A 27,964-nucleotide genomic window follows, 5' to 3' on the forward strand; every position below is an offset into this window, starting at 1 on the left:
AGGAAATGGTGCCGTCTGGTTTGCTTAATATTAGGAAATTGAAATATTGAAGTATATTTTTAGCCAAATATTTTGGGACTTTTACTCATGTATTATTTTATTGAGTGAGTTTCAATTTACTTGAGTCATTTTCTATGAACGTATCTTTACTTTTAATCAAGTATGACAATTGGGTACTTTTCCACCACTGCCAGTTTCAGAATCATCTCAATGATTTCGAATTTAAACAATGCAGCTGTCTGACAGACTGGCAAACATTATCCACAAACATTGCGTTTAAAAATCTGTATTATAAGGTTTAAGACCCATTCGAGACACAAAAACGTACTGAGTGTATGCCAGTATGTAAATATTAATGAGGAATTTCAATGAAAAAAATGCCTCATTATCTGCTATGATAAGACTGGGGAGCTCAACATGTCTTGACCGCATACAACCACTCAAACTACATTTCCTAGCTTCCTTTTCACGGACTCAAGCGGAAAAAATAGACCAAAGAGGGGAGAGCGGGGGTTCTGTAGTCGATTCTGAAAATCTTGCTGGTGGATAGTCCTGTATTCAACTACAGTACCCACACTCCACTGTCAGTGCTACTGTAGAGAGCTTTGGTTATCCGTGGATATCACACCATTGCTATCATCTCTGTCTATCAGTGTTTCTCTCTCCCTGTGTCAGCGGATTGATATAGTAGAGTAGAAAACAAGCAAAAATAAAACATCTCTAGCCGAAAATGGCAGAGCTTGGAGCGGGGAGCATGCTGTTGGGGGATCCTGCATTTAATTACCAAGAGCACGAGCTAAATGAGCGATTGAAGCGGCTCTACCCGGCCGTGAATGAGGAAGAGACCCCCTTACCCCGATCTTGGAGCCCCAAGGATAAATACAGCTACATCGGACTCTCGCAGAACAATCTGCGGGTACATTACAAAGGTATACAGATGTGACAACTAGTATAACATTTCGTACCTAGATGTCTGTCATTTACGTAAGACACTCCGGAGGGTTTGCGTCGAGTCTGTATGCAATCTTCCCGATCTAGTTTGAGCTGCCTCTACCTCTCTTTGCTTTGTTTAAGAGGAGAGCGGAATGCCCAAATGGTTGACAGTGAACTCGCTAATCATGACAGTATTGAAGCATATCCATTTATTTCACTAACGTTCAACTCCACGGTCTCATTGTTTAACATTAGCTTTATTTTTGCTTTACCATAACTTGGTTACCTCTATTTGATAACGATAATCGAAATTTTAACCTAGCTAGCAATACCACAATTTACTGTTAGTAATAACAAGCGACGCACAGTTAGCTCGCTAGCAAACTTGGCTAGTAAGCGAGCTAATGTTAGCTTGCTAACTAGCTAATGACAGCTAGCTAACTAACGTTATGCAAGATAATGCTAATTTCACGCCATCGTTGTTAGCCAAATACAGTAGCTAAATATTAGCTTGCAAACATTAGCTAGTTACTTGTAACGTTATAAATAAGTAGCTAGCTAGCAATGTAAATGTACTGGCTAGCTAATACTTAACCCTGGCGTTAGCTAATATAAAAACAATTCTCCTTCACACAGTTGCCATAATCCACGACTAGTCGTTAACAATTTGCTTGTATTTGTGATCAAATGAGCACCAGACAGTCCTGAACAGGGAAATATTGAATTTTGTTGGCTTGCTAGTTCATGGAAACGTTCTGTTGGAATATAATTCTGAATCATTATTCATTCTGGATCCAGTTGGTGAGCATTACGCTATAAGGATTCCATTGAGTCCTTTATGCACAAAAGAACAACAGCGTCTGCCATTTCAAACTCAGCCAGCAGCTACACTTTGCTGCAAGGGAGGAGGCCTTGACGCATTTGTTGTGCGTAAAATATCTGCACATAGATCAGATGGTATTTATGCGGGTAGTTTGACATATTTGACCATAAACAACTTGTTGGGATGCAGACCATAGCCCAAGGGAGGGGTGTAACACATACAATTGGTTCAGATAGTTATTTAAGTATTCTGCACAAAATCAAAAGTAGGACTTGACAGCTATCCATCAAGCTAGATGTCGTCATGCTACTCCCAGCTAACAAGGAATGTTTCCAAGAGACCATTCCCTTAATGTGAAATATAATTTTCCCAGAACGTGGTTACCATGTTCTCAGAACTCAATACATTAATGTTCTATACACGTTTCATGGGAACGTTGCAAGAACATTCATGTGCCCAGTTCTGTGGGTTAGGAGAATATTCCATCAACTCCCAAACATGCACAGAACGTGGTGCCATGTTCTCAGAACATAAGATATTAAAGGTCCCGAATAGTGGTAATAAGGGTTTTCATTACATTTGATATTTGGATGAAACCAGTTCAAAGTAGGGTGACCCAAGTATTAAAAATGACTGTAGCTGGTACATTAATAAAGTTACTGGTCCCCTCCCCCCATGTCAAACACTTGAATTCAAGAGGCAGGCATTACCAAGGATTTACATCGTGCTTCTACCAACGTCACATAAAGCCGGAAATGTTATACACCAATGGTAGTGTCTTATCATTTTAAATATGTATCGCCTTAAAACCTTCATCACATGTGCGCCTACGCATTACTTTAACTTTGTTTACAAAACTGTAAACTAGCTCTAGCATAACATACTACCAAAGATACTGGTAACCTTTAATCTGTGGTGTTACTGTTAGCTAGCAAGCTACTTACATCATGCCGGCAAAAGCACACTGTTTGTTGTGACTGGATGCCATAGTGTAAAATTAACCTTTTAATTTCGGGTGGACAGGCTGCACCCAAAATTACGGTCATGCGTAAGTAGTGCACATTTCGAGTAAAGTTGCTTTATCAATTGAGGAGAACATTCGATGGGTCTTGCCAGGATGCTAATCCTGAAGACGGATGCTGTACCATCATTGATCTTGCAAGCGCTGACCATAATGTAAGTATCAGAGTTTAATAAGTCTGACACGGTAGCCAACATTTTGGGGGATCGCGGGGCCTCACCTTTATTTATAATGAGTGTTCATGTTGGTCAGTATTTAGATAATGCAACTGTGGCTTCTTTGACTTGTGAACAATTTATTTTCTGTAACCCCTGATAATCACTATATGGTTTTTGTTCTTCCATCTCTAAGCCCCCTACATTTAGTCAGAGAACTGCCAGCACACAGCTGGCATGAAGGAATGTTGTTCACAAAAGGAGTTGCGGTGTATATAGTATTTGTAATTTACTCCTGAAAATCATATTTTACCATTCCATGTCATTGGAGCTAATCATGATTTTTTGGGGGGGATTATTTAACTTTCCATCTCCTTTTGTCTTTCCACTATCATCAAGCTGGAAGGATAGACATTTTACTATGTCTGCACAGCTTCCCAGGCAACCACAACAGCAGGAATGCTGTGATACAAAATCAGCTTTCCCAAGGCAAAGAAGGGGGGATGTACTATGAAGACAGACCCAACATACTGTAAGTCATAGTTATTCATTTCAAATCTGCATCAATTGAGCATTTCAGGTACACAAAAATTCCAAATACAAACATTGAAAAGTTTCACAAAACAGTTCATGACCGAATATTGCATATTTCAAATTGAGTACTTCAAAAACTAGAATGAGTAGATCACTACATCAATGAATTGATAGCATCAACTCAGAACAGTAAATAAAAGGAAATTAAACATTTCCCTTTTCAAAAACATTACAGGCTACGTAGAAAGGCTCCTGGATCTCCTCTTCAACGAGGTCACCCATGATCCAGCGCCGTATGTGGGGAAGCTGTGCAAGCTGTCCATCCCAGGACCCCTGTCTGCCCCGTGTGAAAGGCCTGACAAGGAGGTGGCCATAGCTGGATTTGTCTCCAGCTTCAATCTTGGGGGTGACTGAAGCCTGCTTGATTGAAGCGGGATACATGGGTCCCCCTCCGCTCCCCTCCCCCATCAATCTCTGTAGTTGGTTGTATTTCTTAAAGCCTAAGTAATTCACTTTTACGTGAAATCATATCGCATTTTTTTTTGTTTTTTTTTTTAGCTTTAGGATGGGAGTGTAGTGTTACAAATTTTACGAATCAATGTGTCCTGCAGACTGTAGGTGCCTATATTAGGCTTATGGCTCAATTCTTCTTCTTTTTTTAATGTGAAATGATATCTCACCATTTATTTCTCACCTTTATTTATAATGAGTGTTCATGTTGGTCAGTATTTCGGCAATAATGGTCTATTGTAAAATATCCAATAAATGTCTGATCAATGCATACAATGCTGAACATATTGTCTTTTATAACACTAATGCAGAGGCACCAATAAATCAGGGTGACTCACCGAGCAAGTCTCGAACCCAGGCCACTAGCACTAATGACGAACATCCTAACCACTGTCCCAATAACGGATATCTCTAGGTCATGTATTTATTGGGCAAGTATAGTTAGGCCTTGTCCAGAAGAAACCCTAAACCCTCCTCTCTAGGCACTTGTGTAGATCTGAAATGACTTAGTGATTCAGGAGTATCATTAAAAGCAGGTTAACATGCCCCACCAACATTAGACAACTATATAGAAAGCCCTTAAATTGTAGAAATAAGTCAATCAAATCAGTGATGAGAGAATGGTCAAATTAACTGACACTGACATGGTGGCATAACAGGAAGATCTGAATTCCATGAACCAAGAGGTTGAGTTCAAATTTCAGTTATAGACATGTTCAATTATTATTGGTGTATAAATGAACATGCATAATGTAATCATGTATGTTGAAAACACTATGTTAAAAGCGCTGTGTGTGAGAGTATCCCTGACCTTGTTAACAGACAAAAGGAGCTGTGAATGGATCAACAGTAACAAGGTGTAATGTAATGATGTTTTTGGGAGGGAGAACGTTTATTTGGGACCATCAGGCAAAGTACTGACAACTGATGCACAGAAATGTAATTGCAACGTTCCCATGAAATGTGTCAAGAACATTACTATCGTGTATGTTTGTGACGTTAATGGAATATTCTCCTAACCCTCAGAAAACTGGACACTCAAACATTACGGTTAACATTACAAAAACGTTCTCTCTCCCTAGAATTGTTAGCTGGGATAATGCTTGTTGTGTAATCATAGAAAGTGTCTAACATCATTCTACATGTTTAGTCAACTGTCAAATCTAATCCCACAACAGTGCTATGAATCATCAGATTGAGTTATTATAGGTCCACAGTCTCTGTTTTAACACCGGCAGTTAGCCTAGCCGTTAGCGCGTTGGGCCAGTAACTGAAAGGTTGCTAGTTTGAATCCCCAAGCCGACAAGGGCAAAACTCTGTTGATCTGCCCTTGAGCAAGGCACTTAACCCTAATTGCTCCAGGGTTGTCGTCAATAGTGGCTGATCCCTGGCCATGACCCCACTCTCTGAGGATGTCTCCGGGGGATGTTGGGATATGCAAAGAATTAGCATTTCCATTTCACACCTCTCACTCATACAGGTTACCCACTTGTACATGCAGTAAAACAGAACAAATATAAGCACCCCCTATTTTACATTTGAATATAAAGGAAACAAAATCACACCTCATTAAGAGACAATTGTAAGGTCAGTGTAAGGCCCCGGTATTAACATAGGCCTACCTCTTGAATCTACAGAAAGAGTAGCTTACTTGTACAATTCTCTTAAAGGGATTGGACACGCATTAGGTGGCTGTGGTGGGGGTGCTGGATTTAGGCCTAGGTACACTGCTTTGGTCTGTTTTTGTCTGGTCTTGAAGGTAAAGGATTTCATGATAATTTGTGACTGGTATAATCCCATGAGTTGATAGTGGCTCAAAAAAGCTGTGTGTTTTGTTATTTAGGCTGGTTTACATGGGTGGTTGTGTAAAGGGATTGTGGGACTACAGTACAGTCAGATGTGGGAAAATTGTTGTTTCTCAAGGCACCTAAAGTTATAGGCTTGTTACTCCTGCATATTTCCATCTAAAAGGACCCATAAGGAGCCTGTCAAATATTATTTTTTTCTTATTTTTCAGAGATTAAGGCATATGTGTGTGTGTGTGTATGTGTGTGTGTGTGTGTGTGTATATACAGTTGAAGTCGGCGGTTTACATACACCTTAGCCAGATACATTTAAACTCAGTTTTTCATAATTCCTGACATTTAATCCTAGTAAAAATTCCCTGTCTTACATCAGTTAGGATCACCACTTTATTTTAAGAATGTGAAATGTCAGAATAATAGTGGAGAGAATTATTTATTTCAGCTTTTATTTCTTTCATCACATTCCCAGTCGGTCAGAAGTTTACATACACTCAATTCATATTTGGTAGCATTGCCTTTAAATTGTTTAACTTGGGTTAAATGTTTCGGGTAGCTTTCCACAAGCTTCCCACAATAAGTTGGGTGAATTTTGGCCCATTCCTCCTGACAGAGCTGGTGTAACTGAGTCAGGTTTGTAGGCCTCCTTGCTTGCACACACTTTTTCAGTTCTGCCCACAAATGTTGCATATTTATACCTTTTGTATAATTGTACAGTTTTAGCGTTTGTTGCAGTTCGTTCCAGTTGCTAGCTGCAGCGAACTGAAAAAAGGAGCGACCCAGGGATGTGTGTGCTTTGGGGACCTTTAACAGAATGTGACTGGTAGAACGGGTGTTGTATGTGTGTTTTATGAAGTGGTGGTATAGGAATGAGATTAGTGTACCATAGACACATATTGTAAATGATTGGCCTTTGTACTTGCTTTTTTGTGTGATTTAGCCTGTATGTGCTTTCTGCAGGTTTTCATTTCATTTCATTCTGAGGTCTTATGTGCTATTGGGTAATTATAGAGCCCATTGGACACATGGCTGACTGTTTAACCATGCCCTGTGATTCCTTTAAGCTGATTGTAATGTTTGCCCAGAGAGAGGGTTTTTTTGTCTTCTGAAGAACCAATCATGCATGTTCAGTTGGAGGTGACATCACCGGATTGTGTGACATCACCAGATTGTGGTTTCCCCCCAGTCTCTCTGTGTGAAGCTGTGATGCAGTGTTTGCTAACACTGGCATATTTATTTATATAATTTACTTTTGTTTTTTATTAGTTTCCTTTGGCATGTTTTTCTGTCTGTCGTGGGTAGTTCTGCTGTACTTTTTTCTGGTAACCACTGCCTTGACCATGAGGGAGATCTTTTGACTCTGGACTGGAAGCCTTGGAAAGAGAGTCCATCAGTGGTGTCAAAAAAAAAAAAATGGCCTAGCCAGTAAAAACATGGACGAGTAAACCTAAACGATTTGCTCTATAAACAGACATAATTTTTTCCCCTAAGCAACAAAATGGAGCACATTTTAATAGCCATGTACCCTATAATGTTTTAGTAGGCTTGCGTTGTGCTCTAACAACACATTTTGTAACCAAGTACTTAGGTCTATATGACTGTTACACAACATTGCAACCAAAACCTACCTCTCCTGATTTGTTAGATAGCCAGCAAAAAAAACACCCTTCTTTCTCGCCTAAATCCAAGATGGCGCCGACAGATAGGGCAGCTCTGTTTCTAGCTCCTAAGCAACTTTGCAGTATTTTGGTTTTTGTGTGTGTTATTTCTTACATTATTAGCCCAGAAAATTTGTTGCGTTATTACATACAGCCGGAAATAACTTTTGGATATCAGAGCGGTGGTAACTCACCAGCATTACGACCGGGAATACGACTTTCCCAAATTGGATCCTTTGATCGTACCCCCAGGGCAATTGAACTGATTCCAGAGGCTGATCCAAAACACCGCCGGCAGAGAAGAGGTATTCGAAGTCAACTTCTAGTCCGACTCAGGAGGCGCGCACACCATCCACCGTTTCCGAGTATAATACTCGCTAATGTTCAGTCTCTGGATAATAAAGTAGACGAGCTCAGGGTGAGAATCTCCTTCCGGTGAGACATCAGGGATTGTAACATACTCTGTTTCACGGGAACATGGCTCTCTCGGGATATACGGTCTCTGTCCATACAGCCAGTTGGGTTCTCAGTATATCGCGCAGAAAGGAATAAAGAACTCTCCGGGAAGAAGAAAGGCGGTGGTGTATGTTTCATGATTAACCACTCATGGTGTAATTGTAACAACACCTGACCTAGAATTCCTCACAACCAAATGCCGACCATATTATCTCCCAGGAGAATTCTCTTCGGTTATAGTTACAGCCGTGTATATTCCCCCTCAAGCTGATACCACGACGGCCCTCAAAGAACTTCACATTTAATGTAGCTCGGGATTTAACAAAGGAAATTTGAGGTTCTACCAACACATTGACTGTAGCACTCGCTCTTTGAAAACAACATTAGACCACTGCTACTCATCTTTTCGAATTGCCTACAAGGCCCTCCCTCCGCCCTCCCTTAGGCAAATCTGATCACAACTCCATTTTGCTCCTCCCTTCCTATAGGCAGAAACTCAAACAGGAAGTACCCGTGCTAAGGACTATTCAACACTGGTCTGACCAATCGGAATCCGTCCTTCAAGATTGTTTTGATCACGCGGACTGGGATATGTTCCGGGTAGCCTCTTAGAATAACATAGACGAATACACGGATACGGTGACTGAGTTGATCAGGAAGTGTATTGGAGATGTTGTACCCACTGTGACTATTAAAATCTATCCTAACCAGAAACCGTGGATAGATGGCAGCATTCGTGTAAAAGTGTGAACCACCGCATTTAACCATGGCAAGGTGACTGGGAATATGGCCGAATACAAACAGTTTAGTTATTCCCTCTAAGCAACCAAGCTTCGCTAGGCTGCCGGCCCAGACGGCATCCCTAGCCGCGTCCTCAGAGCATGCCACCAGCTGGCTGGAGTGTTTACGAACATATTCAATCTCTCCCTATCCCAGTCTGCTGTCCCCACTTGCTTCAAGATGTCCACCATTGTTCCTGTACCCAGGAAAGCAAAGGTAACTGAACGAAATGACTATCTCCTCGTAGCACTCACTTCTGTCATCATGCAGTGCTTTGAGAGGCTAGTTATAGATCATATCACCTGACACCCTAGACCCACTTCAATTTGCTTAAAAAAAAGTATTTGATCCCCTGCTGATTTTGTACGTTTGCCCACTGACAAAGAAATGATCAGTCTATAATGTTAATGGTAGGTTTATTTGAACAGTGAGAGACAGAATAACAACAAAAAATCCAGAAAAACGCATGTCAAAAATGTTATAAATTGATTTGCATTTTAAAGAGGGAAATAAGTATTTGACCCCCTCTCAATCAGAAAGATTTCTGGCTCCCATGTGTTTTTATACAGGTAACGAGCTGAGATTAGGAGCATACTCTTAAAGGGAGTGCTCCTAATCTCAGCTTGTTACCTGTATAAAAGACACCTGTCCACAGAAGCAATCAATCAATCAGATTCCAAACTCTCCACCATGGCCAAGACCAAAGAGCTCTCCAAGGATGTCAGGGACAAGATTGTAGACCTACACAAGGCTGGAATGGGCTACAAGACCATCGCCAAGCAGCTTGGTGAGAAGGTGACAACAGTTGGTGCGATTATTCGCAAATGGAAGAAACACAAAAGAACTGTCAATTTCCCTCGGCCTGGGGCTCCATGCAAGATCTCACCTCGTGGAGTTGCAATGATCATGAGAACGGTGAGGAATCAGCCCAGAACTACACGGGAGGATCTTGTCAATGATTTCAAGGCAGCTGGGACCATAGACACCAAGAAAACAATTGGTAACACACTACGCCGTGAAGGACTGAAATCCTGCAGCGCCCGCAAGGTCCCCCTGCTCAAGAAAGCACATATACATGCCCGTCTGAAGTTTGCCAATGAACATCTGAATGATTCAGAGGACAACTGGGTGGAAGTGTTGTGGTCAGATGAGACCAAAATGGAGCTCTTTGGCATCAACTCGCCGTGTTTGGAGGAGGAGGAATGCTGCCTATGACCCCAAGAACACCGTCAAACATGGAGGTGGAAACATTATGCTTTGGGGGTGTTTTTCTGCTAAGGGGATAGGACAACTTCACCGCATCAAAGGGATGATGGACGGGGCCATGTACCGTCAAATCTTGGGTGAGAACCTCCTTCCCTCAGCCAGGGCATTGAAAATGGGTCGTGGATGGGTATTCCAGCATGACAATGACCCAAAACACACGGCCAAGGCAACAAAGGAGTGGCTCAAGAAGAAGCACATTAAGGTCCTGGAGTGCCCTAGCCAGTCTCCAGACCTTAATCCCATAGAAAATCTGTGGAGGGAGCTGACGGTTCGAGTTGCCAAACGTCAGCCTCGAAACCTTAATGACTTGGAGAAGATCTGCAAAGAGGAGTGGGACAAAATCCCTCCTGAGATGTGTGCAAACCTGGTGTCCAACTACAAGAAACGTCTGACCTCTGTGATTGCCAACAAGGGTTTTGCCACCAAGTACTAAGTCATATTTTGCAGAGGGGTCAAATACTTATTTCCCTCATTGAAATGCAAATCAATTTATAACATTTTTGGTATGCATTTTTCTGGATTTTGTTGTTGTTGTTCTGTCTCTCACTGTTCAAATAAACCTACCATTAAAATTATAGACTGATCATTTCTTTGTCAGTGGGCAAATACTTTTTCCCTTCACTGTACATACGGCTTTACTCATCTCATATGTATATTCTGTATTCTATTCTACTGTATTTTAGGCAATGCCATGCTGACATGCTCATCATAATATCTATATATTCCTTAATTCCATTCTTTTACTTTTAGGTTGTGTGTATTGTTGTGAATTGTTAGATATTACTGCACTGTTGGAGCTAGAAACCAAAGCCTTTCGCAACACCCGCAATAACATCTGGTAAACATGTGTATGTGACAAATCCAATCTGATTTGAAATGTTTTTTTTTTTTTAAATGGAAACAACACAAATAACAATCAGTGGCAAGTGTGCGTGTGAGAGAGTGAGATTGACGGAGACAGCAAGGGAGTCTCACTCCCAGGACTGTGGCACTGCTGAGCTGAGTGCTGTATGCTGAGGTGGTGGTGTGACTGTGAGTTGGAGATATTTATAGACGCAAGTATGTGCATGTGTTGTATTTATTATGGGTGTTTGTCTGGTCATAGAGCGGGCCTGCTGAGCTTTGGTTACGGTCATTTCCATCTAAAAGGACCCATGAGCACCAACATGTGAAGTTCTTAGGAGTATATCAAATTGGTTGTCAAATGAAAGCTAAGCGTTTATACTTCTGGGAAATGAAGGCATAGATACATTTTTTAATTGTTTCCATCTTAAACATTTTGCATGAGTAATGGATTGTATTTCTGCTCAAACAGATGGAACAGGGGTCTTAGACAACATACAGTACCTGTCAAAAGTTTGGACACCTACTAATTCAAGGGTTTTTCTTTATTTTTACTATTTTCCACATTGTAGAATAATAGTTAATACATCAAAGATATGAAATAACACATATGGAATCATGTAGTAACCTAAAAAGTGTTAAACAAATCAAAATATATTTTAAGAGTCTTCAAAGTAGCCACGCTTTGCCTTGATGACTGGCATTCTCTCAACCAGCTTCATGAGGTAGTCACCTGGAATGCATTTCAATTAACAGGTGTGCCTTGTTAATTTGTGGAATTTCTTTCCTTAATATGTTTGAGCCAATCAGTTGTGTTGTGACAAGGTTGGGGTGGTATACAGAAAAGGTTGATTTTAAATTTCCTATACAAGAAAAAGTCAATTCATCAAAACAGAATAATGTTGAAGTAAAGACCCCTTCCAATTAATATCAACACTTATATTTAGTTTTGGAGACATTTCTCTGCCTTGTGTAAGTTTAAGAAACATTGCCTTGTGCTTCTAATTTCATGAGGAGGGAGGATAATTTAAGTTCACATAAGTAACAAGTAAAGGTAGACCTACCAATTAGTTTAATTATTATTAACTGATTTAAAACTCTTAATTCTGTTACCAAACCACAGTTGGGTCACCTGCAACTGTCCTCCCTTCCACTGGCATACTGTGATGTTCAGCTCATAACTGTTTTCTTCTCTTTCTGTTGTCTGGTGGTCGAAGGGAGAGCGTGAAAAGTCTGGACAACCCCTGCCTCTCGCTCTCTTCTCTCTCTCCAGTTAATGTTACCTCTCCCGGCTCTTACTGACCCCTACCCATGAGCCGTACCCACTGAGCAACGACCAACATTGGACATCCATGGATGTTGAAAGTTGTTGAAATTTGGTCAGTCCACCCTGGCCTTGATTTCAACGTCCACAAACGTTGTTTTTTGAGCTGGACCGGCCTTGATTTCAAAGTCCATAGACGTCCATGATTGGTGACCGGACCAAATCTGAACCAATCCTAGACGTCTATGTTTTACAAGTTTGGACAGCACAGTACAGTGAAGCACTGTAGAGTACAGTACAGAAAGGTAGCGTATAATATATTGTACTGAACTTTACTGTGATGTCTACATTTCACAAGTTTGGACGTCTACGATTGGGTCAGATTTCGTCTGGTCCAGACCAACCAAATTTGGTCTTGTTTGGGTGCGGAGCTCTTTAGAATAATAGCCAGTATGTAGAATAATACCCATATATGCAAAGGATGATATTGTATATTTCGACCTTTGTGTACCAATTCAGGATACGTCACCATGAATACATATTCATAATTATGCATTGCTGTGTAGTACAGATCAGGGACCCGTTAAGTAATTCCGTTACCCAAATTCTGTTACCGGGTGTAAATCCACTTCACTTACTATAGTTCAATAACCAAAACAGATTTTTTTTAAACTGAAGGTGTTATGTCGTAGCTGACACCCCATTCTTTATGCAGACGTATTTGAATCTTAATTCGGAGCAGATATTTAAGAGGTTTTGGAAAACATGGTTGCATTAAAAACTGAGGGAGATTTTAACGCAATTCTGTTACCAAACTTTGCATCTGCACAGTTCTTTTTGTTTTTCTGTGTAAATTGTTCAAAGTAGTCCATAGTGTTGTATGTATGGTTTAATTCACTTTGAAATTAGTGGTTTTTGTTTGGCATACATGTTGAAGTGAAAAATCTGAGTCTCAGCGTAATTCTGTTACCGTGGAATTGCCCTCATGGAAAGGCTAAAAATAGAAGTGATTAATGTTCCTACTGAAATCAAAAGTGATTATAAATACACTGCTTCTCTATTAGTTGTAATGACTGTGGTAATGCATGACTGGTTGCTTAGTGGATTTGTACAATATGGCAATGAAGATGGCCGTGCGTTACAGACAGAGATACAGTATAGAGGCACAGCTCCATTTACATACATAGACATGTTCTGCGTGGCATGGCCCACAGATATTTTGTGTATATATAGTGTATGTGGACACCCCTTCAAATGAGTGGATAAGCTATTTCAGCCACACCCGTTGCTGACAGGTGTATAAAATTCGAGCACACAGCCATGAAATCTCCTGACACAAACATTGCCAGTAGAATGGCCTTACCGAAGAGCTGTGACTTTCAATGTGGTACTGTCATCGGATGCCACCTTTGCAACAAATCAGTTCGTCAAATTTCTGCCCTGCTAGAGCTGCCCTGGTCAACTGTAAGTGCTGTTATTGTGAAGTGGAAACCTCTAGGAGCAACAACGGCTCAGCCGCGAAGTGGTAGGCCACACAAGCTCACAGAACGGGACCGCCGAGTTCTGAAGCACATAGTGCAAAGAAACGTCTGTCCTCGGTTGCAACACTCACTACCGAGTTCCAAACTGCCTCTGGAAGCAACTTCAGCACAAACTGACCATCCTACCGATCCTCGACTTCAGTGATGTCATCTATAAAATAGCCTCCAACACTCTACTCAACAAACTGGATGCAGTCTATCACAGTGCCATCCGTTTTGTCATCAAAGCCCCATACACTACCCACCATTGCGACCTGTACGCTCTCGTTGGTTGGCCCTCACTTCATACTTGTCGCCAAACCCACTGGCTACAGGTTATCTACAAGTCTCTGCTAGGTAAAGCCCCGCCTTATCTCAGCTCACTGGTCACCATAGCAGCACCCACTCGTAGCATGCGCTCCAGCAGGTATATCTCACTGGTCACCCCCAAAGCCAATTCCTCCTTTGGTTGTCTTTCTTTCCAGTTCTCTGCTGCCAATGACTGGAACGAACTGCAAAAATCTCTGAAGCTGGAGACTCATATCTCCCTCACTAGCTTTAAGCACCAGCTGTCAGAGCAGCTCACAGATCACTGCACCTGTACATAGCCAATCTGTAAACAGCCCATCTATCTACCTACCTCATCCCCATACTGTATTTATTTATTTATCTTGCTCCTTTGCACCCCAGTATCTCTACTTGCACATTCATCTTCTGCACATCTACCATTCTAGTGTTTAATTGCTATATTGTAATTACTTCGCCACCATGGCCTATTTATTGCCTTATCTTACCTCATTTGCACTCACTGTATATAGACTTTTTGTTTTATTTTGTTCTACTGTATTATTGACTGTATGTTTTGTTTATTCCATGTGTAACTCTGTGTTGTTGTATGTGTCGAATTGCTTTGCTTTATCTTGGCCAGGTCGCAGTTGCAAATGAGAACTTGTTCTCAACTAGCCAGCCTGGTTAAATAATGGTTAAATAAAAAAATAAAAAATAACTTCTCGTCAGGAACATAATGAAATGGGTTTCCATGGCCAAGCAGCCGCACACAAGCCTAAAATCATCATGCGCAATGCCAAGCGTCGGCTGGAGTGGTGTTAACGCTCGCCACCATTGGACTCTGGAGCAGTGGAAATGTATTTTCTGTAGTGATTAATCACGCTTCACCATCTGGCAGTCTGACGTACGAATCTGGATTTGGCGGATGCCAGGAGAACGCTACCTGCCGCAAAGCGTAGTGCCAACTGTAAAGTTTGGTGGTTGAGGAATAATGGTTCGGGCTAGGCCCCTTAGTTCCAGTGAAGGGGAATCTCAACGCTACAGCATACTATGACATTCTAGACAATTCTGTGCTTCCAACTTTGTGGCAACAGTGGGGAAGGCCCTTTCCGGGTTTCAGCATAATGCCCCCGTGCACAAAGCGAGGTCCATACAGAAATTGTACATTGAGATCGGTGTGGAAGAACTTAACTGGCCTGCACAGAACCCTGACCTCAACCCCATCAAACAAACACCTTCCGGATGAATCTGAACGTCAACTGTGAGCCAGGCCTAATTGCCCAACATCAGGGCCCAACCTCACTAATGCTCTTGTGGCTGAACAGAAGCAAGTCCCCCCAGCAATGTCCCAACATCTAGTGGCAAGCCTTCCTAGAAGAGTGGAGGCTGTTATAGCAGCAAAAGGGGGGACCTATTCCATATTAATGCCCATGATTTTGGAATGAGATATTTGACGAGCAGGTGTCCACATACTTTTGGTCATGTAGTGTACTTCACAGCAGCGCTGTGACTGGCCTTTAAGTGTCGTGTTATCAACCAGCAAAAAGGGAAAGCGTACAGTCTAACACACACACACACACACACACACACACACACACACACACACACACACACACACACACACACACACACACACACACACACGGGTTGTGTAAGCTCTCTAGGCTACTCCTGGGAGCTGTCACAATTATGAGCTGGATGGAATGGCGAGACTGTGACAGCCTCACTATACTGACCCTGACATTACTTTTCTGTCAGTGTTCCAGGCTAAGTGAACTGCATGTTTCTGACTAGTTTGGCATTCATGTATACGGCTATGAAGGGTACTTGGAAGCGCTCTAAGATTTCATGTCACAGGATTTAAGTATGAATTTGCATGAATATTATTGTAAATAGAGGTAGGATTGACAGGGAAATGATTGAGGTTTGAAATGGTAATTCGTACAGATTGAGGCTTTTCAGGGTCCTTGGGAGAGAAGCCTCAACCTTTTCAGATTGACAGAGTTGTGGGATGTTTGTGGTGTACTGTACTGACTGCGACACAACCTTTTGCTCCTTCTGTAGGCCATGGGAAGAACCATAAGGATGCCGCGTCTGTGCGTGCCACTCATCCCATACCAGCCGCCTGTGGGATCTACTACTTTGAAGTGAAGATTGTCAGCAAGGGCAGGGATGGGTACGTATTTGCTGATAGTACCCCTAATGTTCTAACCTCAAACTTGTAAATATTACACCATCTGTTTACTCATGTTAGCTATTACTGTCGGCCTATCTCTTTCTGCAGTGGAAAATGGCATGTTGAGCAACGTGTAGAGAAACTAAAGAGAGTAGTAAATAAAGGAAAGCAACTTTGGGTCTGAAAGGATTAATCAGTCCAGCTATTGACCCATATCAGACTGACTTATGTTGTCTAAGCTAATGATGTCTCTGACCTTTGACCTCCTGTTGTTGTCTCCAGGTACATGGGGATTGGTCTGTCTGCCCAGGGGGTCAACATGAACAGACTGCCTGGTGAGTATGAGGGAAGGTAGAGCGATGGCAGAAGGGAAGGCTGTGAGTCAGTATGGGATGAGTGTGGGTTTTGGAGGTCAGAGGATTCACAGCAAGAACCCTGCCCTGCCTATAATCTCTGCTGGATTGGTTTAGGATTGAAGGACAAGGGGTAGTAGTCAGTGTGGGCTTTGGTTGTGCGACTGTAATAGATTGTGGACAACTCTAAAATGAACATGTTTTCATTTTTTAGTTGGGTTATCTACAGATGGATCTCCTCACACCATCACTGCTGCAGTGACTGATGTGATTCTAGATTTTAAAAACCCACATCATATGGTTGAGGTTTTACTATTCGAGGGGCACCGTTTTAAGGTGTTAATCTTTTGCATATGGTTTGCTACGTTTTAGAGTGCCATGGTAATCTATCTCCAGATTTATCTTTCCAGATTTACCGTCTTTCCTCTGGTGTGCCTGGATGGATTTAGATTCCATGTCACATTGAAACCATGTGTAGTGATGTGTCCCAGAGTGTCTGACTGTTCCAGAACATGCATGGGCTTGTTTGAGCACAGCCATTAGTAATGAGAGGATGAAATGTAACATGGGAAATACCAGCAACTACCTTTTTTCCTCCACATAAAAGCTTTCAGTGTATGTATGAAGGTCAGGTGAAAGTGGAGCTACCACAGGCAGGGTGGCTGGCTCACATTCATTGAAGAGGAAGGGAGAAATAAACAAGTAATTGTTGATCATTTAATTTCAAGAAATCCGCTTAAGGCCATGTCATCCTCAATACAGTATACAGTCTGGGCCCAAATGGAATTTTCCTCCATCATAAATTCTACAATAGAGTTACATATAGGCCTACTGTTGACTGGTCAGAACATAGATCAAATTGGTCTGTCTGCAGCAGACTGATACAGTGAATGAACCCATCCAAGCAGAAACTCATGCCAAGGCCTGATGAGATTGGATTGAATGTAACCAAACAGGCTAGTAGATGAGTGTTTTTGCCACCAAACACAGAGCGGAGATGTGAGCGGTATCACTGCATGAATACAGGGCCATCTGCACCCTGGCCTGGCCCACTGCTCAGCAGTAATTAGTTAATCAAACACTCGTTCTTTCATCACCAGTTGAACAGGCAATGGGGGTTAAGCAGAAAGTACATGTACATTTAATACATTCTTGCATAATTCCATCAAATTCTCTCTCGCCCTTTCCCCCCACCCTCATGCACGTGAAGATGTCACTGATTGGTACAGTGGCTGCTGGGGACACCAGACAGGTTGGAAGAGGGTTGGCATATTGCTGCCGAGGGGTTAACTTTGGCACATGGGGAGCTACAGTATGTTTTCCCTTGTGCACTGATGCAATTCCCTGCCTATTAGATCATTCCTCCATGCTGCTCTGACCAATAATATGAACCCTGCCTCAGGCTGTCACCTGCCTATTGGGTTCTCCATGGCGCCGGAGGCCTTTGGAATGCTTTGGACTCATCCAGTCAATTCTACATGCTCTTGCTGACTACAACTGCTGTTTATTCTCTCCCAGCTCTGAGTGCTTCAAATGTATCTCTGTTACACAATGGTTGGAATATGGTGGAAATGGCAGCCTGTGTGTGTGTGTGTGTGTGTGTGTGTGTGTGTGAGAGAGAGAGAGTTTAGTTGCATGAACATATTGTTTATGAAGATTTATTTAGGTTTCTAGTACATTATATGCCAACGGACTTCAGTACATTTCTGTGACTGTGTGGTCTGGTTCTGGCTGGAATAGTTTTAATATTCCCTGTTGACCTCTGTGTGTCTGATCCCATTGTGGAGCCCTGCCCATTTCATTAGCATGTAGGGAACACTGAGCCCAGCTTTAGGACCAATATCCCTGTCTAATACCTCAGTTCACACACACACACACACACACACAACCTACTTTCTCTGTGCCACTTTCACTTTTTGGTTGGTGACAGACACTGATTGAGCAGACTACTCTCACTGCACACACACACAGGCCACACACAAACCCATGCACTGACTTGAAGATCTACCATCCACATCTCCCTCTGCACACAGTCTACTCTCCTTCCCAGTCCCTATTGATACCATGCACAAACATCATATGTACTGCTCTGTTTGAGTATGACTCATCAGTCAGTGCTCCTATTCAGAGACGGATGCCTCTCGCTGGCCACCCATAGTATTGGACATGCTACACAGGACAGGAGTGGGGATATCCTAATTGGAAAGAGACCATTTGTCAGGCTCAGCTCCAGCCCCATGTCAGTGTCTTTATGGGGATTATATCACACTGCTGGGGTCACCCATCTCACTCCTTCCCCTCTCAAATGTATGAGTAGCACTGCCCTAACCATGACCTGATGCATATTAATCTAGCTAGATTTGAGATGTGAAAGTGTTAGTTCAATATGCCTTGACTTTCTCTGTTGTTTCATCCAGGTTGTTAATGTGTAATATTCAATATTCATACCATGGGTCTAGATTTCCTCTAATCACTTCTGCCTTGTTTCCTATCCCAGGTTGGGACAAGCACTCATATGGTTACCATGGCGACGACGGACACTCCTTCTGTTCTTCAGGGACTGGCCAACCATATGGCCCAACCTTCACCACAGGCGATGTGATTGGCTGCTGTGTGAACCTAATTAACAACACCTGTTTCTACACCAAGAACGGCATCAGTCTAGGTGAGAACTGTGCACCAACAGTGCAGGGTAAAAAACATCCAAGTTAATTGTTATATAAAAATACAATATGCTTCACCCATTTGAAATGTTCCCAGGCAATTTATACGATTCTGTTTACTTGGTTGCAGATTATAACATTTTCAATTTCTTCCAGTCCATTAACACTTTTCTCTCTGTTTGTTCTCCAGGTGTAGCCTTTACAGATCTCCCTGTGAGTATTACACTGAAATGTGGACATGTTCAATGTCAAGGACTTCTGTTGCAATCAGTAGTGGTAGCTTTGCTGCTTCCATTAGTGGTGATGATATAAAAGTCCTACATTATTCACGGTTGCCATGCCATCAAATTATCAAGTGCTCAAAATTATTGGCAAGTTCTTCCTATTATGGCCAGAGGGGGAATGTGTTTTCACACCTCTCACTTTACCCACAGCCCAACCTTTACCCCACAGTGGGCCTGCAGACTCCAGGAGAGATTGTGGATGCTAACTTTGGCCAGCAGCCCTTTGTGTTTGACATTGAGGACTATATGAGTGAATGGAGGGCTAAGATCCACGGCATGATCGCCCGCTTCCCCATCGGAGAGAGACTGGGGGAATGGCAGGCAGTGCTTCAGAAGTAAGGGATCCATACCCACACCACAATTATCACTAGGGCTGTTGCGCTGACCGTTTTACCACCACACCAGCGGTCACGAGTCATGAAGGCAGTCAAATTCCACGTGACCGTTTAGTCACGGTAATTAGGCTTCTCCAAGCTCTGATGCTGCTGATGGTCATTAGTAGTCTACCAAACATATATTATTTAGTATATGTAACAAATAGATTAAATCAAGAATAGTCTGATGGGTGACAATATTAGCCTATAACCTGTGAATTATATATTATCACTTGTGACTGATGCCCAGCATAAGAAACAACCTTTTTTTGCGACTTGTTCAAATCATAGTCACACACACCTCATGTAGCCTAGCCCATAGGCCTACATGTTTTAATAAGGTTTGTATCACAACTAAAGTGGCCAAATAACTTAATATAATTAAGCACATTAATCTGCTTTACAAGGGGTGTAAGAGCCTAACTGGCATATATAAGCAGTATGTGAGTTTCAAGTTTAGGGAAGATAATTTTCACCATAAAAATGCACCTTTTATAATAAAAGCATTACATGCATAATTGCGTTTGCAGTCATTTTTGATAATGGTGTTTTCTGCTAATTGAACATTCGCGCTTATAGCCTAGTACCATGTGGTTGTATTTATTTGGGATCTCATCCCACAACCGCTCAAAAAACAATAGCCACATGTGCGCACTCCCTCAAATCGTTTGGAGAAAATATCCTTTCTATTTTATTCCGCTTTGTTGAATTGTATTCTTCATACTATAAAATTATTCAAAGTAAATCTTGTCTGCTAAATGAACTAGTGTAGCCCACAGCCATTTGGCATAGCCACATCAGGACCTAACATCAGGACAACTCAGAGTATGCAATTCTGTTCTTCTGAAATAGAATACATTTTCTTCATATCATGCTTCTTTAGACCTGTCTAAAATAAATAATGTATTTATTGTGAAGGTGTAGGCTATATTATATAGATTTATTTGACTTTTTAAAATGTTGATGTTCCCAAGATCAGCATCAGTGGCTTGTAGGCCACTGTGGAAGCCTGGAGATGCTAAATGTGTTTGTGTTAATTAACGGTCAGCTGTGAGCCGCAGTTTGCTTGACGATCACCGGCTGATGGAATTTTGTGACCGCCACAGTCCTACTCATCACCCACCCTAACAGACTACTTTGTCTTTCTCTGTACTTCTGTAAGGCTAAACCATGTCTTTGATTCTTTCAGCATGGTATCCACCTACCTGGTGCATCATGGGTACTGTGCCACAGCCACAGCCTTTGCCAGGGCTACAGAAACCTTGATCCAGGAGGACCAGACCTCCATAAAGAACAGACAGAGTGAGAACCACACAAAGGCTCCACGCTGACAGTACCACAGAAACACTGAGGACCAATCACTGTCATACATTTTTCCCACAGTCATCCATCCAATCATTTTTTATTTTTTATTTTTTTTAAATGGTAACATGCATATTTTTGTCAACAGGAATACAGAAGCTGGTATTGGCAGGGAGGGTTGGCGAGGCCATCGAAGCCACACAGCAACTGTATCCTGGGCTCCTAGAACACAACTCCAATTTACTGTTCATGTTGAAGTGAGCAGCCTTGAACCCAACTATGGGACTCTTATGAGTTTTTATTGAAGGGCTAAATGGAGGAGTATTGGAATAGTGGGGCTTAGATAAGCACTGCTGGTCTTGTAGTGCCTTTGCAGGCTCCGTCACTAGCAATACAACCCTAGAAGCACTTAGCAGTAAAGCTGTGGCCTGCTTCCCAGCTGTGTGTTTATGGCACAAAGACATTAGATTAATAAATACTGTGATCCGATGAGAAGCAGACACACAGCAAGAAGGCCAGTATTTATGTCTCTCTTATAGAGGTAGAAAGGAGCTTGTTGTAGCAATAGAGGAGCGTTACACAGAGGGGGGGGGGGGGGGGGGCACAAGGTCACAGTTGCTGCCTCTGAGGGAACTCATGATTTGATTGGTCATGCCTGTTGCTCCATTTTGTCATGGAAGAGGAGTGAGCAGAGCGGTCGCTGATCTGTTTGACATTCATCCAGTGGTAATGACATGTATCCATAAAGCCAGATACTCTGGAACCAGTCTGACTTGTTGCATTTATATATTTCAGGGTACAAAGACATGATCTTACGTGGCCACACCTTTGCCGACCTCTGAAAGCAATTGAAGTATTGCAATAACAATTGTGTTCAGACTGCATGAGATATCAGACAGTAAAGCAGAATGTAGTGGTTGATATGTGATAGTACAATGTATTCCTGGATAAACAATGTCAGACATAGGTTGTAGAGTAGTGCTGAGACTCTTAGATGGATAGTGGAGTTGTTGTGAATGATGTCAGTGAGACTAATAAAAAAAACCATTTCTAGTCATTTAGAAGATGCTCTTATCCATAGCGACTCAGTGCATTCATCTCCGCAGTCGTAGTACAGTCAAGTACATTTTTCTTTGATACGGTAGTTATCTGCAAAGTCAGCGCAGTATGAAAAGACAAGTGTTAGTGCAAAGCAGGCGAGGGTGTTAGCCGTTTGTTTGAGTGTCGATATAGAGTGAATGTCAGGCAGATTAATAGTTGCCCGTCCCTCCCAGGTGTCGGCAGTTTGTGGAGATGGTGAACGGTACAGACAGTGAGGTACGATGCTTCAGTGTCCGCTCCCCCAAGTCCCAGGACAGCTACCCTGGCTCCCCCAGCCTGAGCCCCCGACATGGAGCCACCAACCCCCATCTGCACAGCGCAGGTAAGGGAAACACCTGCAAATCCACCTATCCACCCTACACACTCCTACTTACCTATGCATCCACGTAGTGTGTTACACAATCCTCTCTCTTATCTCTTTGTATCTGTTGTATCTGTTTCACCCTGGCTCTCTCTCCACTCCAGGAGCAGACAGCCCAACATGCAGTAACGGGGTCACCCCTCCCAACAAGAACAAGAGCCACAACAAGTACCCTGGTGTCAGCTCTGCCTCCTCCTCCTCCTCTTCCTCCCCTTCCTCTGTTAACTACTCTGAGTCCAACTCCACTGACTCCACCAAGTCCCAGCCTCACAGTGGCACCAGCAACCAGGAGACCAGGTGTGTGGCAAGGCAAGGGTTTCTGTGTTTAGTAATGTATCTCTGTTTTTACTGGGTTGTCTGTCATCTGTGAATGTGAGAGAGAGGCAAACCATCTGTGGTATAATGACGTTCTGTATGGATGAGTGAACTTGACTGTCCTCTGCAGTGACAGTGAGATGGAGATCGAGGCAGAGCACTACACTAATGGGGTGGCGGAGAACTCCTCTACTCGGATCATGAACGGCACCTACAAGCATCAAGAAATCCTGCAGGCTGAGGACGGCAGCCTGGGCAACGGAGTGGCAGGTACAGGCGCTTGACACACACACACACGCTTCCTATTTTGATTGTCAGGTGCAAGTGTAAATTACACTCTCAGTCCGCGGCTGGCCTCTGACCCTGTGTGTGTGTCCCTCCTTCCTTGGAGAAGACAGCTGTGCCTCCAGACAGCTGTGTGGAGGGAACCAGGCAGCCACAGAGAGGATGATCCAGTTTGGCCGCGAGCTGCAGGGCCTCAACGAGCAGCTGTGCCGGGAATACGGCAAGAACGCCACGCACAAGAAGATGCTGCAGGTACCAGAGGGGGAGAAGAGTGGGGAGGGAGAAGAGGGACAGGCCTGGGAGGTTTCACACAAAATAAGACTGGTACACTGTGTGACTATGACTCACAAATGATATAGTTGTCAACCACTGCCCTGGGGCATGTTTTGTTATGCGGCAATACAATGACTAGCAGGATTCCCAAGGGCGGCAGTGGTTAAGAGCGTTGGGCAAGTAACCGGTTCGAATCCCCGAGCCGGTAAGGTGGAAAAATCTGCCATTCTGCACTTGAGCAAGGCAGTTAACCCCGAACAACAGCTGCTCCTGAGTGTCGACGATGTGGATTAAAGCAGCCCCTCCGCACCTCTCTGACTCAGAGGAGTTGGGTTAAATGTGGAAGACACATTCCAGTTGAATGCATTGTTGTACAACTGACTAAGTATTCCCTTTCCCTTCTGAGCTGTTTACACACTACTACTTGTAAATGGCCATTGGGTTGGCAACAGGCCCGCAAGAGGTTTTTTTTGTTGGACCCCCTACAGTTTTCGTTTTTGGTCAGAAAAGACTGTAAAACCCCCAGGAATTCAGCTAAAAATGTGTTTAATTTAGGAAATCTGTTCCCAAGAGACATATGTGATTGCGTCTCAGTGTAATTCAAGGTATAAAATGATTATTTTCAAATACAATCTCTTTTTAGGCTTAGATGTGGTCAATTTCCAGTGTGACAAATGATGTTACTGCACCCCGACTCTCCACTCATCCCGCGGCTGAATGTAGTTGCCTACCCCTGGTCTAATGATGTTCCCTCTGTTTACGACAGACCATTCTACTGCTTCCAAATCATAGTCATTACATTTACATTTTAGTCATTTAGCAGACGCTCTTATCCAGAGCGACTTACATTTCATACATTTTTTTTTCTTCTCTTTTCTCTGTACTGCTCTACCAACTGGGACACACGGGACACACGGGACGCTGTTCATTAATGGGCTATTCTGCTTGAACTGGTCAGAATGTTTTCATTCTTTCTCTTTATCTCCCTCTCTCTTTTACCACAGGATGCATTCAGTCTATTAGCATATTCAGATCCCTGGAACTGCCCAGTTGGGCAACAGCTAGACCCAATGCAGAGAGAGAATATCTGCTCTGCTCTCAACAGCGCCATCTTGGGTAAGGCTAAGTTTCACACACACAATGTCATGAAAGCACACTGTAGATGTTTTTTTTACTCCTGCTCACAAGTTATTTTTCTACAATGATGCCAACACAGACGTGTTGGGCTTGGTAGTGTGTGTTAACTCTCTTCTAATGAAACACGCTGTACGTGTTGCCATGTACAAGTTTGAGTCACACCGGTGGAGGCTGCTGAGGGGAGGACAGCTCATAATAATGGCTGGAATGGAGTGGTATCAACCACATGGAAACCACGTCTTTGACGTGTTCGATACCATTCCATTGACTCCATTCTAGCCATTACTATGAGCCGTCATCCCCTCAGCAGCCTCCACTGAGTCGCACATGCTTCGTTAATGTACACACTCTGATGATCCCTGTGTTGTCTTTTGGCCCCTCAGAGTCTCAGAACTTGCCTAAGCAGCCCCCTCTGATGCTGGCTGTAGGTCAGGCCACAGAGTGTGTCCAGCTCATGGCCAGGGTCCGCTCAGGGTCCTGTTCCTTCGCCAGAGTTGACAGCTTTTTGCACTAGCCCCAGTCCAGGTGAGTCTGCACGGACACCCACACATAACGACCCTCCCCTTCTAGCAGCATGTCAATGATTGTTGAACCTATAGGGAACGTTTATGGAACATTTCTGACTACACATGGCCCATGCTGTTATCATCAACATGATCAAACAGGATTGTACGGTTACAGTTTGGAGTACAGAAATAGTGTTGAACAGATTACAATACAGCAGTTCCAAAATGGTTTCTTTCATCCTTAAGGCAATGTTCAGGACTACAAAGAAGAGGACTTTCCAATGGGTTGCCAGATGACTGAGGAGATCATGTGTTTGAATTGGTGTGTCGCTTGCCATTTGGCAGAAGCAGGATGTGCAGGGGAATGAGTAGAACATGAGGAGAAAGCTTGTTTTTAATTTAGTATTATCAAATACAAAATGTGTGACACTATTTAAAGATAATTAATTATTATTCTGTTTATCTAGTCATTTTCAAGTTTTTATTTGGTCAGTTTGTTGTGCTCATCTTGAACAAAAAAAAAATCGAATTCCGTTTTTGTTTTTATGAGTGGATTTGAATTCCCTACACAGTATTTTAAAGATGTTTATCATATCAAATAAATTCACATTGGCATGCTTTGTCGTTACCAAGCAAAATACTCTGGTTTCTCATTCAGAACTTTCACAGGACTTTTGTCATCTAGAAAGATGTATGTTTAACCAGCAGTACAGTGGCTCCTATTTAGGACCAGATTTTTTTGGTTCAAATTCTTACTTCTTAGTATGCCTTTACTCCAAAAACGGATTTAATTGAAAGTTAAAGGTCTGAATTGGATTCTGAGACTGCACGTGGCTGTAAGCCACTAACCTGCTGGTCACAGTAAAGCCCCAGATGGTAGCACAAATGAAATAATGACACTGATTCATTTAGGAGTTTCAATATAAGTGTAGTATATTTCCAATCAAGTGTCTCCACTAGTTTGATGTGTAACATAGGCTACGTTTACACAGGCAGCCCAATTCTGAACTTTTTTTCACTAATCAGATCAGTGCTGAAAAAGATCTGATGTGATCGGTCTAAAGACCAATTAGTGGAAAGAAGATCAGAATTGGGCTGCCTTATGTTACACATAAAACTAGTGGAGACACTTGATTGGAAATATACTACACTTGCATACAGTGAAAATACACAGACATACAGTGAAAATACACAGACATACAGTGCTTGGGTAATTTGAATTTGGAAATCCCTCCCTGGTTTTTACTTGCTAATTGTATTGAAGATACCTTTATGAAGTCAGATGTTGAATATATATATACAATATAATGATATATTGAATAAAAAAAGTGAAACTATTTTCCAAATACAAGGCTTTTAATTTGACCTCAACTTTTCTAATAACCAATGGTACTTGCCAGTTACCACACTTTTCCACACAGTCAGTCCATCAGTCTTTTCATATTAGTGCTTTGAAAGACCATTGTCTTATCATTGCCAACATGCTTATTCTGGCTTTCTTGCAGTTCTATTTTTCTCACACAGACCCAGTCATTTTTACAAATGTGGCCACAACTTTGTTTCTTGTTTGTTTTTGTTCATTGTATTCACAGTTGAATGTGTTTTGGTCTTTTTCGTTACAGTATGTATTCTCCTATATTTAACAGATGTTCTCTTGGCACAGATGTTGATCATTGATGTATTAACCCAGTATTTCAGCCAGCCAGCAGGAGGCGCTCCACTGTGTTTTGAATGTAGTTTAGCAGATTATATTACATTTATGTTTCAGATTTGCTGCTGGCCACCATGAGATTGATATTTACATCCCCTACACCTGTTAGACATATTGCAATGTGTTTCATTCACTTTTTGACAATCATGTAAAGCATGTTTGTGAAGCAAAGGGCTGGTGGGAGTAGAAATCATCAGCTTGCAGCTTTGTTATTAGTGTTTGGTAGACTTTAATATCCCTTAACATTGTTCACAAAGGCCATTTGGAATTTTTTTTTTACACAATCTTTACATTTACACAACATCTATCTGCAACATGGGCTTATACTTGCTAAAATATGTGAAAAACAAGAACAAATACCTTGACTTACTTGTGAGGGTCCTCTTTTGTATTGCAGTAGGAAGCAAAAGACTTTATCCAAAACCTGTGAAAGACAACTGACATACTGGGGCATACTGTCTTTTGAAGCATACCTATACACACCGTAACCCATGTTGGAATCAAGTTTGAGTTATTTTAACTCATGTTGTTCACTTAATTAAGTCTCTAGACGGCCCTATCCGTTCACATGGGTTTTCACTATTCTGTTTATTGGTCATTCAGAATACAACCAGTCCTAGGCTTTCAATAAGCAGACAGCAGATAGGTATTGATAATAGCTTGACATTATAGCAAGTCATGTATCTCTTGGTTTCTTTCAAAAACAGCAAATGGCTTTTTGAACTCAATAGAATAGCCACCCAAAATGTATATTTCCATTTTAAGAGAATTCATTATACAGTAGAATTTTTAACTTGACTAATGTATGTGTGTGTAGAAAGGGAGGAATCTGTTGAGCTTCTCCTGGGACTTTTATAGACACACCTACTGTAGCAAACAACCTCCCAGTTTTCCTTTTCTGTTTTAAATTGGCCTTTGGAGCTATCCATGCTTCAAATGGAGAGGCGAAGGTAATGGAATTAGGAATTAAAAACAAGCTGTGCACAATATACTTCTATTATGATTTACATTTCATATTGAGTTTAGCATTTGTGAAATGAGTTACCCTGTACTTAGCATGAAACTTTTAAAACCTTAAACAATATAAAAAAGAAATTATAATAAAAAAACATACCTATGTACTGGAAACATGATAAAGAAATATTGTATTCTGTTTTATTTTGACAGAATTATTTTTATTAAAATACACATCCATAAGCATACTTTTTTTGGTCTTGTCATTATTTTGTGGACATACTGCTTTCGAGTGATGGTGACTTGAGGTTGATTT

At 42.0% G+C, this 27,964-nt stretch overlaps 1 protein-coding gene across 3 annotated transcripts; it reads left to right on the forward strand.

Annotated features, from left to right (window-relative positions):
- The first annotated feature begins 558 nt into the window (after positions 1 to 558).
- LOC100286686 (ran-binding protein 10) lies at positions 559 to 27,896 on the forward strand. 3 transcript variants are annotated; one of them, XM_045697157.2, is made up of 16 exons: positions 560 to 929; positions 3,332 to 3,464; positions 15,918 to 16,029; positions 16,312 to 16,364; positions 18,880 to 19,047; positions 19,236 to 19,258; positions 19,480 to 19,664; positions 20,893 to 21,005; positions 21,154 to 21,262; positions 22,280 to 22,428; positions 22,572 to 22,764; positions 22,913 to 23,052; positions 23,174 to 23,319; positions 24,345 to 24,456; positions 24,861 to 25,002; positions 25,230 to 27,896. In XM_045697157.2, exons 2-15 carry the CDS (start codon positions 3,443 to 3,445, stop codon positions 24,989 to 24,991), a joined length of 1,656 nt encoding a protein of 551 aa, XP_045553113.1. In that variant the 5' UTR covers positions 560 to 929; positions 3,332 to 3,442; the 3' UTR covers positions 24,992 to 25,002; positions 25,230 to 27,896. The 3 variants fall into 3 exon arrangements, with proteins under 3 accessions (XP_045553111.1, XP_045553113.1, XP_045553112.1); XM_045697155.2 differs by lacking the exon at positions 3,332 to 3,464 and having other exon boundaries at positions 559 to 929; XM_045697156.2 differs by lacking the exon at positions 3,332 to 3,464 and having other exon boundaries at positions 563 to 929; positions 23,177 to 23,319.
- The last annotated feature ends 68 nt before the right edge of the window (positions 27,897 to 27,964 follow it).

Source organism: Salmo salar, chromosome 16 (assembly GCF_965601325.2).
Source record: "Salmo salar chromosome 16, fSalSal1, whole genome shotgun sequence".
In the NCBI taxonomy this organism is placed as follows: domain Eukaryota; kingdom Metazoa; phylum Chordata; class Actinopteri; order Salmoniformes; family Salmonidae; genus Salmo; species Salmo salar.

Excerpts from the sequence above, each read along its gene's own strand:
- LOC100286686 (XM_045697155.2), top strand. The coding sequence starts at position 731 with ATGGCAGAGCTTGGAGCGGGGAGCATGCTGTTGGGGGATCCTGCATTT. Across the intron at positions 21,006-21,153 it reads CTCCATAAAGAACAGACAGA|GAATACAGAAGCTGGTATTG; the intron begins GTGAGAACCACA and ends TTTTGTCAACAG. Across the intron at positions 22,429-22,571 it reads CCCCCATCTGCACAGCGCAG|GAGCAGACAGCCCAACATGC; the intron begins GTAAGGGAAACA and ends TCTCCACTCCAG.